At 43.2% G+C, this 12,766-nt stretch overlaps 1 protein-coding gene across 1 annotated transcript; it reads left to right on the forward strand.

The window, feature by feature from the left end:
* Positions 1-1,021: 1,021 nt before the first annotated feature.
* Positions 1,022-2,000, forward strand: LOC147633334 (cold shock protein 2-like). The gene has a single exon (XM_086806399.1). The coding sequence runs from the start codon at positions 1,345-1,347 to the stop codon at positions 1,930-1,932; it is 588 nt and encodes a 195-aa protein (XP_086662525.1). The 5' UTR covers positions 1,022-1,344; the 3' UTR covers positions 1,933-2,000.
* Positions 2,001-12,766: the final 10,766 nt, after the last annotated feature.

The following is a 12,766-nucleotide window of genomic DNA, read 5'->3' on the forward strand; positions in this document are numbered from 1 at the left end:
CTGAGCAAGACCAATAAGACATGAGGGAAAATGTGCTAATAAAAATGCATAGTTCAAGAAGGTTCAAGAAGGCATTTACTTCCATCCCCAATATATGGTCACTTTTTGGGAATATTTGGAGCATATTCCCCATGTGTAAAGTTCTTATAAGCTAGAAATTAGGTCTTGTAGGCTCATTGTTGCCTTTTTCCTCAACCAAATGTGCTCTTAATTCATAGAAAATAATTTGGTGCATTAATTCCAAGCACAATGGCTTCAGAAAAGAACCTTAAGTGTCAAGAAGCCAATCAATACTCTTTTTTTGCAAAGATATTAGGAAATGCCTAGTTATCGAGAGGATTGTGTGAGAAAAGTTAAGGTGCCCTTAAAGTTGCTCACTTACCTTAGAGGATCAAAGATGGGAAAGAAAGCCACACTTAAGGCACGATTTAAAAGAGGAGAACATGGGATGAGGGACATGATCATTGACTTTTTCAGAGAGTGTGTTTCCCTGAAAGATTAAATTGTAGTGGTGGGAATAAATATTACGGGTCTAACTCTAGACCAAGGTGCCTAGGTCTGGATGGAAGCTAATGGAAAGATTACAATTTAGGGGTTACGAGCCTAGCTCTAGACCGAGGTGCCTAGGTGTGGATGGAAGGTAATGGAAAGATTATAATTAAGGGACCATCTCAGACTCTAGAGTGGAGTGCCTAGGTCTTGATGGAAGCTAATGGAAACTTGAAAGATTATAATTAAGGGACCAGCATGATCGTGGTATATTTTCTTTTACCCTTCTTAAAGAAGATTATATCTTATATGGATATGGGATGATGGTTCATGCATGGCATGGAGATGTGAGTGGAGACAAGAGGTGGATAAGGTCGTCTACGTGGAAATTGAAAATTTGATTGGAGGACTTTTCCGTTATAAATTCGTTAAAGGTGACATGAACATGGGGAGATCTGGGCCGTCCATTTTGGGCCACTATGGGAGGAAAGTGGTTTATAGTCATGGATGCAATTGTGTATGGTGTATGACAACTAGATCTAGGTGTATACATGTGGACAAGCTTCATGGTGGCGCTGCTTGTGAGATGGGGGAGATCGGACCGTCCGTCCTTTATCTACCCATGGAAAGTCGAGCAGGTGAAGGTGGGGCTTTCCGAACGGAGAGTGTGTTGATAAAAAACGGGAGGCTCTGCCGTCTCCCAGGGGCTTTCCTTTCCGTCGCTTCCTCATATGACCTGCTGATGTGCTCTTGCCTGCCATGGCTGTGTGCATCGCTCTCATCTTCTTTTGCCCATTGTGTAGCTCTCTGAGCTGATATTGCCTCGCCTTTGGAGGGTTTTATTCGAGGGATCATATGGCGTCGGCGTCGGCGGCGTCGGCTGCTGATCAGGAGAGTGTGCAGGATACTAAGAAGCAGAGCGGAACCGTGAAGTGGTTCAACAGCTCGAAAGGGTTTGGGTTTATAACTGCAGAAGAGGGCGGAGAGGATGTGTTTGTCCATCAGACTTCGATTCACGCTCAGGGCTTCCGGTCGCTGCAGCAAGGGGAGACGGTGGAGTTTGTGGCGGAGGTGGGCGAGGATGGGCGGCTGCGGGCGCTGGATGTGACGGGGCCCAATGGTGCGTTTGTGCAGGGAGCGCCACGCTACACATCCAGAGGAGCGGGAGCGGGCGCTGCTGCCAGTACGGGCAATCGGGGGCCCGTCCGCTTTGGCGGCGTCTGCTACAACTGCGGTTTAGTTGGGCATATGTCACGCGAGTGCAGCAACGCCACCTTCTATCCTCCGGCGGGAGGCCCCCCTCCTCCGATACGCGGGCGTGGGCGCGGCCGCGGGGCCGGCCGTGGGCCGTCGGCGGGGCGGAGCCCGGACACTCGCTCCTGCTACGCCTGTGGTGCCGTAGGCCACCTACAACGGGACTGTCCAAGCTTTGCGTCGTCTTGATGAATTTCTCCGGTTGTATTTTATCCCAATTGTTCATAGTAATAATTTAATGAAATTCAGTTTGTTTTCGCAGCCTCTCATCCAGCAGCCTGCATTCCCTTACTATAACCACAGGTTATTGTATCAGCAATAATAGCAGCAGGTACTCAGTGTGTGTTTGGCCTTGATCTCTAGACCCGAACCTTAATCTTAACCTATTCTAATAAATTGATGAATAATTGATGACCATTTCTGCGTTAAACGCTATCACTGTCAATTTTTTAAACCCACTCGTAAATTATCGTGCTGGGCATGTTTTCATGGCTGTTTAACGAGACCTTTTTTTTTCCCTTGGTCCTCGTGTGTGCGTGTGTGCTTTCGTACCTTTGCAGGTTTTGAACCCAACACCTTCTGCATGTAACTTCAACACCTTATCGCTAGGTTGTGTCTCATGGATGGAAGTCGTAAAAAACTAGGCCGCGGAGATAAACATAGGAAACTACCCTTAGGCTCTAGCTTCACTGCAAGCTCCCTGCCTTCATTATACTTTATCTAGTGTGGGAGAAAAGAAGTGGGGGGGCAGGGAGAGAGAAAAGAGTTTTAATGCTTTGCATGGATCATAATATAATAAATCTAACATACCATCTAGATACATATAAGAGGCTAATTACTTGTACTAACACCACACCAGGAGGAATTGATTCCAAGCATCCTTGGTTGCCAAACAGGGTCATCATCATAAAGTTACTCGATAAAATTTCAAAAGTTTGGCGAAAAAGCATTTCACAACCAAAAATGAGCTATCATTGCCACTAAAATCAATGCCAAAAGGGGATTATCATTGCCATCATGAGGAATGAAAGGGATGCCACATTTATAGCATAAGTAGAAATGATGCCTTCGGCACTAGGGAGGATTGCTTCTAGGACGGTTAAGGGCAATTGAAACATCTATAGTAGAAAGAGTTGGTTGATATATAAATATATTCTCATGTTGTTTAAGCACCAACACAAGTATGAAAGTATAGTATATATGCTTGCATGCTAAGTACGTTTTTCCAAAAGCCTCTCTTTCCTTAAAAAAATGGACACGTTCACATAGGTTGGGTCTTTATATACACATAATATATACACCCCTGCCTTCTCGGAGCCCTTTGTTTTGACATGGAAAATACTTTGATGTTAAGGCTTTGCTTTTGTCTTTCCCATGATAGTAGATTGCATCATCAGCACTCTTTATTCTTTTTATAGCCTCTTGGGATATCACCTTGTTGACCTTCAGGTTGTGGTGTGCAGAGATTCATGATTGGTTGGTGTTGATGCAACTCCTTGATTCTCACAAGATTGACTCATTATTTGAAATATAAAGCTTGTGTTAAAACTAAGGGGCTTAGTTTGGCAACTAAAATGTTTGTTCCTGTCTTCACCTTCCATACAGATGGAAGTTCTAGAACGTGTGATATTACGATCTAGGTGCCATGATCTAGGTGCCATGTATAAATGACATCATTATTACAAAAGCACATCATTTGTGCTTTTAGACCTCTTGGCCTCAAGTGCCGCCTCTTAGAGTAAAAAGAAGAGGCTACCACACCCCTCAAACAATTCGGAATGTATTGGCTACACTTAACCTTTCAATCTATCTAGCCAAAACATTTGACTTTTGAGTTGACTAGAGCCTTTCTGATTACTTCAACAATAGAGGGGTCAACTTGAGTGCCCCCTTGAGGCTTTGCTCCACCTTGAGTACCTCCTTGAGGCTCTGCACGGAAGCCATGGCTTGAGACTCAAATTCATTTTTTCTTGGTCGCCCTCTTTGCTTATGCTCTATGTTCTCTGTCACATATCTTGGCCTATGTGAGCCACTCTCCACATCAATCCCTGTTGACCTATGTATCTTCCTTTATTGTTTCTATGCTACTATACATTGGTCTTGGTTTCTCGTACATCCCTCATACATTGGAGTCCATGTCATTGCCTTTCTATACTATATGTGCAACTTATAGTACACAAAGGAGTGCCCCTCGTACATCCCTCATACATTGGAGTCCATTGCATGTGTGTACTATATGTGCCCCTATATAGCGGTCTTGGTTCCTCGTACATCCCTTATACATTGGAGTCCATGTCATTGCCTTTGTGTACTATATGTGCAACTTATGGTGGTGTAGGTGTACTTCGTGAGGTTGCTCTTTGAATCAAAGCCTCCAAGCTAGGCCCTTCCCCAACATGCTTACCGATCATGTATACATGTTTCTTAGTACTTTGCAACAAGGCAACATTAACCATGTCAAATTACAAAGAAATCTTAGTCTTGGAAATTGTGATAATACCTTAAGACAAAATTCTCATTTTGATGAAATATAGCCGCTTCTCTTAATTTTTGGCAATATCCACAGAACCCATCAATGCGAGTGTGCTTTTTGGGGGAGCTTGGTGGAGGGAGATTTTGCTGGCAAAGACATTCTCTCTCCAGTCCCTCCACCATGACCTCCTCCCATCTCCTCCAACTACCTCCACCACCACCTCTCAGCCCAGCCCCCACTTTCCTCCTCCAACAGCCAAACTTAGCTCCTCCCTTCTCTCTCTCTCTCTCTCTCTCTCTCTCTCTCTCTCTCTCTCTTCCCTCTTCTCTCTCTCTCTCTCTCTCTCTCTCTCTCTCTCTCTCTCTCTCTCTCTCTCTCTCTCTCTCTCTCTCTCTCCCCCACCCTCTTCCCTTTCCCACCCTCCTCCCTCTCTCCTCCCTTTTCCTCTTTCTTGTCTCTCCCCCTCTCCCACCCTCTTCCCTTTCTCTCTCATGTGAGGGCAAAAAAACCGAAGGACCAAATATATGAGAGATCAAAGCAAATCACATAGCATGCAATGAGTGTATATATATATGATAACGTCATGTACAAGAGCTCAGTGTGAGACTCCGAAGAAGCAGAGAGGGCTGCTATCTCGTGATAATGCAGAGGGTGGAGAAGGCCATAATCTGAGGCAGATGGTAGGCTGCTGTCATGAAGAAGAGAGCAGAGAGGGCTGCTGTCCCATAAAACGTAGATGAAGTACTGTAAGCGCTGATGTCTGTGCAGATGTAAAAATGCAGATCAAGTGTTGATGTATAACACTAATGTCTACTGATATAAAATGCTGGTGTCTGCTGATGTAAAACGATGAGGTCAGCATGATGTAGGCAATGAAATCAGCCCTGATGTAGGCAACGAAATCAGCCCTGAAGAAGGCGACCAATATATGATGTAAATGCTGATGTAAAGGTAGCCAGTACCAGTAGCAGTAAACACTAAAGATGAGATCAGTCATCTCAAAAGTTCATCTCAGTTGTGCCGTGATATCAACCACTTTGGCTTGATGTGAACCAGAAATAATGAGGTCATCGACATACATCACTAGGTAGCAAACCATCCCCTAATGTGAATATAGATATTGGGGTCACAATGAGATGGTTGAAAACCTTGGCTGTAAAAAAATTTGTCTCAATACAATGGTACCACGCTTGGGGGGCTTGCTTAAGCCCATAAAGAGCTTTATGCAAGAAGCGAAATACTTTGTCCTCAAACCCAGGGAGTGGGAAGCCTGGAGGTTGGTCAACATAGACCTCCTCCTCGAGAATGCCATTTAAAAAATCACTCTTAACATCCATCTGGTAGACTTGCCATTTGTGTGGTGAGCAGCCAGATTGAGTAAAAGACATATTGTCATCATTCAAGCAGTGGGTGCAAAGGTCTCATCGAAATTAATGCCTTCTTTCTGGCGAAAGCATTGCACAACAAGCCGTGCTTTGTATTTATCCAACGTACCATTGGCTTTAAATTTGGTGTGTGTAGAAAATCCATTTGATTCCAATGACCTTATGATAACGAGGGTGATCCACAAGGGATCATGTGCCATTATGGTCAATGCTTTCGAGTTCTAGTTCCATAGCTTGTTTCTAGGATGGAAATTTGATAGCATCTTTCCATGATGTTGGGTCATCATGCGCCAAATAGTATGCGAAAAAGACAGAGGCAAAGGAGGCACGAGAATTGAGCCTCATGGACCGACGACGAGGACCGTCCAAGAGAATATCATGAGGAAGCATGCCAGAGTCACGCATGGTCTATTGGTACCAGCAGGGTAAAGGGTCCCTAGGTGGCGCGAGTGAGGAGGAAGGCTCCTTAAGAGGTGGAGGAATACTGGACTGATTGGGTTCATGTGACATTGTCAGAGATTCTTGTTGAGGTGTTATGGGCAGTGGAAGACGAAGTAAATCCTTCTCATCAAAGACAATGTCTCGCGAATGAAGACTTTGTTTGATCAGAGGTGAGGTGAGGTGTAAGGGAAGACCAATCAGAAATCCTCTTTCGGGGTGGTGAAAGAAACTGACTGGGAGGGGGACCTTGAGCTACATGACCATTGGGGATCTCCACTGAGAGGATCTTGGCCAAGTTGTACCATTGCCTTATTGTTGCTGGTTCCTTAGTGGGGAGCCTTGCAGAGTAGGTGTTGGATTATTACCCCCTCTTGATCTCCAATTTGGGGCATTGCTACCACCTTGGTTGTTTTGGCGGTTCAAGTTAGTGGTGTTGGAGGTGTTGCCTCTATTTTCCTTGGCTTTAAAGGCACACTCATCAATATGTCCAGGCATTTGGCAAATGAGTATAGAATCTATTCTTTTTGGGAATATTTTGCCAATGGGGAATGGGTGTTGAGGCAGGGTTTTTGGGATCAGTATTGTTACCTGGTGTCATGTGCATGAAATGCCATGGACATTCTCAGAGCTAATATAGAAGGGACAGCCAAGAAAAAGAGCATTAGAACCAGAAGACGGAGCACAGAGTGCTGTTTGGCAGTGTTGGACTTGGAGAGGCTGAGACAAGAGACTGTCGGCTATGTTGGAGGCTGTCGGGAGCAGAGAACTGCTGTTGGCTGCATGAGGACCAGACGGCATTGAATTATGGATAAAAAGAAGCCAGTCGGTTGGCCGAGCAGTCGGCCAGCATCCTAATGTTCAAAAGAGCCTATAAATAGCAAGTTTGCTCATCATTGTATAATCATTCAACTCTTTAGGAGTTGGGTCCAAGTTAGGAGTAGTTTTGGTGTGATGTTCACCTTTTCAAGAAGGAAGCCAAGGGCTCTATATTGTAGGTATCTTTTTGTACCATCAAAAATATACTGAATTTCCAGCATTTCTCTCTCTCTCTCTCTCTACTCTCCCTTCTGTCTGCGTTATGCATCAACATGTTCTCAATGGTGTTTAGGGCTGAAAGAAGACCCCCAAAGCTTTCGCATGTTACATTGGTATCAGAGCATCAGGCTCAGCAAAGCTAAACATTGATTCAGTCCCATATGATGGTGTACAGGTCCAAGGTACAGGAAAGTACACGGATACGAAGCCCAAGGCAAGGAACACAGGAACGAGAAGAACTCCCAGGAGGTTTGTTGGTGGTGTTCCACAAAGCCAGAGGGGATGGTAGTCCTATGAGCCAAATAGGTTCTCGGGCAACGGTCCCAAGGGAGGATTATTCTCCAAGGGGTGATGTGAGAGTGCTAGACTCATTTCTCAGGAATGAAGACTAAGGGGTGATGTGAGAGTGCCAGACTCATTTCTCAAGAATGAAGACCAAGACAATGTTCATAGTTAGGGCAAGAATGGATTGGGGACTCAATGGAACAGATTCATAGATCTCATTCAAAGTCAGAGTGGTTTTGGAGACCGGGCCGGGTTTTCAGTGAAAAGGGTTGCTAGAGTTGGATGGATGACAGAGGGACTCCGGGGATAGAGTGGGATGATGACAATCATCCTTGGAAAAAGTTGGAATCCCGTCATCAAGTTTAGTAGCAGAGGGGGATGTCATGTGCATGAAATGCCATGGACATTCTCAGAGCTAATCCAGAAGGGGCAGCCAAGAAAAAGAGCATTAGAACCAGAAGACGGAGCATAGAGTGCTGTTTGGCAGTGTTGGACTTGGAGAGGTTGAGACAAGAGATTGTCGACTGCGTTGGAGGCTGTCGAGAGCAAAGAACTGCTGTCGGCTGCATGAGGACTAGATAGCGCTGAATTATGGATAAAAAGAAGCCAGTCAGCTAGCATCCCAATGTTCCACCAAAGAGCCTATAAATAGCAAGTTTGCTTATCATTGTAATCATTCAACTCTTTAGGAGTTGGTTAGGAGTAGTTTTGGTGATGTTCACCTTTTCAAGAAGGCAGCCAAGGGCTCTAGATTGTAGGTATATTTTTGTACCCATCAGAAATATACTGAATTTCCAACATTTCTCTCTCTCTCTCTCTCTCTCTCTCTCTCTCTCTCTCTCTCTCTCTCTCTACACTCTCCCTTTTGTCTGCGTTATGCATTAGCATGTTCTCAGTGGTGTTTAGGGTTAAAAGAAGACCCCCAAGCTTCCGCGTGTTACACCTAGAGGTTTGCCTTGATTACTTGAGTTGATGTTTCTCTTCCCTTGCTATCCTTTTTGAGTAGAGGTGGTATTGGACACAAGGGTCCCCTCTTGAGTAGAGGAGGAAGAGGATGACTTCTTGGGATAAAATTGGTCATGCAACCGAGCGAAGCACAAGAGTTAGCACTCACACTCATATAGGTTAGGCATTGTTATGGGCTACCACACCTCCAAGATGGAACTCTATGCATTCACCTTTGGAATAAGCACAATAGAACACAACTGTCATAGGGAACTTACCAATACTTCGAGCTCATGTCCCTTGAGGTCTCCAAGCTCACTTGAGAAGCTCCAATCCTCCAAGCTTCACCTCCATGCTGTCACCGTAGAGTTGCTCACATCACCACACAAGCCAATCACTCTCTCTCACTTCTCCACACAAGCATACAAGCGTAAAAGTATAGAGAAGGCACATGTGCTAGAGTACTCTCTCTCTTAAGACAAAAGCAAGAACTCTCATAGCACAAAGGGGGATTGTGTCCATTCATTATGAGAAAATGCCTTATATACAATTGGACCTTATTCACACTTGGGCACCCAAAACTTACTAACTAAGACCTTGGGTGGCCAATATCTCATAATGTACAACTTTTATAGTGCCTTTAAATGACACTTATTAATGTCCTCAAATGGAGGAGCATATTTGTTAATCCAAAATGGGATTAACATTCCCCCCTACATGATGTAGGTTCTGTCCTCAGAACTTGTCACCGAGGTCTAAAGACCCGATTGCCAAACTCGTGTGACGATAGAAGTTTCGATGTGATTGAAGCTTTTTTAGGGTTCTTTTAAATGCAGATTGTGATCTCCAGAACCCGGTGTCAACCATATCTTTGAATGTTACATGCATGTATGCAGGTAGACACCTTAGGCGATGATAATATAACATCATGCCTCTATCACTAGGGCCTTGATTCATGTTGAATTGTAGCTAATCTAAAGCATCATATCCATCATATCTCTCTTTAGGTTGATCTATGAGGACCAGGATCAATTTTAGAAATCGGACACTGGCGATAATGGTAGGGTCCGAGATGCGGCGCCATGCATGTATCTAAGTCAGCAATTGCTTCCTTTGCTATCCTATATCTGTAAATGTTGCTGGGCAAGAATAAAGGAAAGTTGTAGCAAACATGTGAATCCCTCTACTTAACCTTTTGGAATTCCAATGGTGTCATCTTCTTTTCATTGGAATATACAAAGGGTCCCCTCTCTGTGTTGGCAGGGCACAGAGAGGGGATTCCAATGGTGTCATCTTCTTTTCATTGGAATACCTTTTGGAATTCCAATGGTGTCATCTTCTTTTCATTGGAATATACAAAGGCTACAAAAAGGGGTTTTTTGTACAAGAAGCCTAACTTGAATCGATGAGCATTTCTTCAACAAGGAAAAAGGGCTTTATGTATACGAGGAATAAATTGACCGAGTAAATTGATTTCTGAAGCCATATTGGAGTTGCAAAAAGTCTGTTTCTCCATGAAGCCTATGGGAGTTGCAAAAAGTTTGTTTCTCCATGAAGCCTAAGGATAGGACCTAGACTTTGTTAGTGCAAAAGACAATTTAGATTGTCTCAATATAGGTTGGTGAACGTGCATATGCACCTGCTCATCCAACCCAAAAACCCTCAAAAATACGAAGTATAAATGTTTACCTGCAAGATATGGCTGGTTCTTGGACACCCTATTTTTAAAATCTGGACATGAACATGTTGGTCTCTCATCACAAATCTGAATCTCATACTGACCACTTTCTGTACCATAGCCTGTAGTTTCAATGTGAAAACTTTCATGCACACCTTTCCTTATGACCCTTCTCCATTTTGACACTTGCATCCATGTGCATCGCACGGTTGATCCTTTGATGTGCTGCCTTGGACACCTTTGACCTATAATGGGTACGTGGAGCATTTTGCATTGGCAATTGAACTTCTGTGGTAGTTGTTGAACTAGTTCCTGCAGTTGAAATATCCACAGCGGGGGGAGGGATGGTCTCCAACTTGAAGCCAACCAAATTCAACTTATTCACCTCTTCCTGTGTGAGCTTAGTGCCTTTCAAAACATGCCAACTTTGTGGGGTGGTTGGCATTGGAAAAATGTTTTTGTCAGCTTTCCAAGTGTGTGTACAATCTATATTGCAAAACCACATCATCTGTGATTTTGTGCGCATACCATCATGATACTTCCTTGTTGTTGCAAAAGACACTAGGGGATGCACATGCCTTCCTTGAATCAACAATTGGCTCATTGCACTTTCGGCCATCTGTCCTCCACCCAAGACATTTTGCATGACTCCCAAGTGGAGTTCTTCAAATCGCCCAATAGGTTTGATTCAACTCCCTCTCCACAAGTTGACCATCCTGCATTATAAGAATCCTAGTACTTGTGGTGTTAGAGTTCGCTACTGTGTCTTCATTTAGCAGCACAATTTGGAGTATCATAAATCAGCCTTCTAGGGTTTTTTGCCACACGAGCTCTTGTTGTATAGTTATACTCTAGACGGTGACTACTATCCTCTTCAATATCAATCATTGTTTTAGGGCTCCTTCGTCTTGGGAAAGTCTCTCTTTCTCCCTCTAGATGACTTCGATGAGTGTACATTGGAATTCCTGCAATTGTTTCTTTCATAGAACGAATCACTTCAGTTTCCTTGTTTCTTTGGCCCTTTCTACCTCTAGATGACTTCTACCTTCGTCTTGGGAAAGTATCTCTTTCTCCCTCTAGATGACTTCGATGAGTGTACATTGGAGTTCCTGCAATTGTTTCTTTCATAGAACGAATCACTTCAGTTTCCTTGTTTCTTTGGCTCTTTCTACCCTTTTAACAAGTTTCTCTAAGCTAGGGCCAGCACCCAAGTGTTTTCCACTTTGATACCCTTGAATTTTGGCACTTTGAAAGCAGAGCATTTGCCAAGTCACTAACAGCAGCATCATACAAGCTGATCTTTCTCTTAAAACCTTCTCCAACAAGCCAACTCCCATGCTTACTCTCAGCAAGGTTGGTGTGTGGTCTGGTTGCCATATCTGCGCTATCCAAGACATGTACACAAAATAAATCTTAGAATTAAAATTTGATAGATGGAATATACATAGGAGCAAGGAATACATAAATTTGATAAATGGAACATACATATGAGTGAGGAATACATAAATTTACTTACAGCACCCATCATATCATCCCAATGTACTATTATTATGTGCCACCAACTTAGCCAGCTCTCCATGTAATGTATATCTCTCTTATTCACTTTCCCCCCTATTTCCTTATCATGGTATACTTCTCTTGAGCTTCTTCTTTTGTTGCTGATGTTTGCCATGACTCACATAATTGTAAGTGCTCCTCTTGAAAGTTCTTTTGTACATATCCCACGGTGTGTTTCTGTAGGCTCTTCTCCCAAATGAAACAAACAATTTCATTCGCGCGACCATGCATTACATTTTTAACTCCACCATTAAACACATGGCGTACTGCTCTCCAGTTGGCATGTGACTCATCGGCCACCATGAATCCAAAGAAGTTTGCCTGTGGGGTGCCCAATACATAACATCACCTCATTCATCATTTCCCAAAAAAAACATTTGTGCCTCGATGTCATCTTCTTTCATTTCACATGTTGCTATGGTTAGTAATTCCTGCAAACTATACAATTGACATGGACTTATTGTTTAGTTTAAACCATGATTGAAATAGACACACATGGGACATATATTTGATTGATCTTGCAATATACCTTAGATCGTAGACATGACATGTAAGTGTTGACCACCCAACTACTCTTCGTGTGTGGTCAAACATAACCCATGCAGTGTTTAAATCACCACTTCCATCCTGATCCATCTGCCTCACCAAATCAACACTAGATGCAGGTCCTTTTGTAGACATTTTGAAAATGAAGCATCGGTCCTCCTCAAATCCTTGTCCACGAAAGCGACTACAATGAAAAAAATCATACATACAATTATTCTTCAACTCTAAAATAGCATCCCAATCCTTAATAATGTAGACTTCGTTGCTTTACTGACCATCCTTTCAAAACTGCAAATACAACCATTTAATCAATCAAGGATTTCTTGATATATGGCTCCATAAATATATAGAAGATAAGAACTTTTCCAAACCTTTTTGTTTGCACGAATAAGAGGCATAGCTCATCAAGGAAGTTTGATAATTCTTTGTCTCCAAAGAGTTCCTCCTTCTTTCTGCCATCCTTGATTACAGTGTCCTCAATGATATTTTTGGCAATTGACATCTGAATTTTTCGTGGACCTGCTCCTCTCTCTGCTTTGACAGAATTCTCAACAAGGTTCTTTACTTTTTGAATGTCTTTTCTTGATGTGCCGACTTACCTCGTGTAGATGTGTTCCAACATGAATCATTAGCCTTGTATGTGTATTATCTTGTAGAAATATGTAATATGCTAGACAT

The sequence above is a fragment of the Cibotium barometz genome, chromosome 12, assembly GCF_041138505.1.
Source record: "Cibotium barometz isolate CiBa-2024 chromosome 12, ASM4113850v1, whole genome shotgun sequence".
NCBI lineage: Eukaryota > Viridiplantae > Streptophyta > Polypodiopsida > Cyatheales > Cibotiaceae > Cibotium > Cibotium barometz.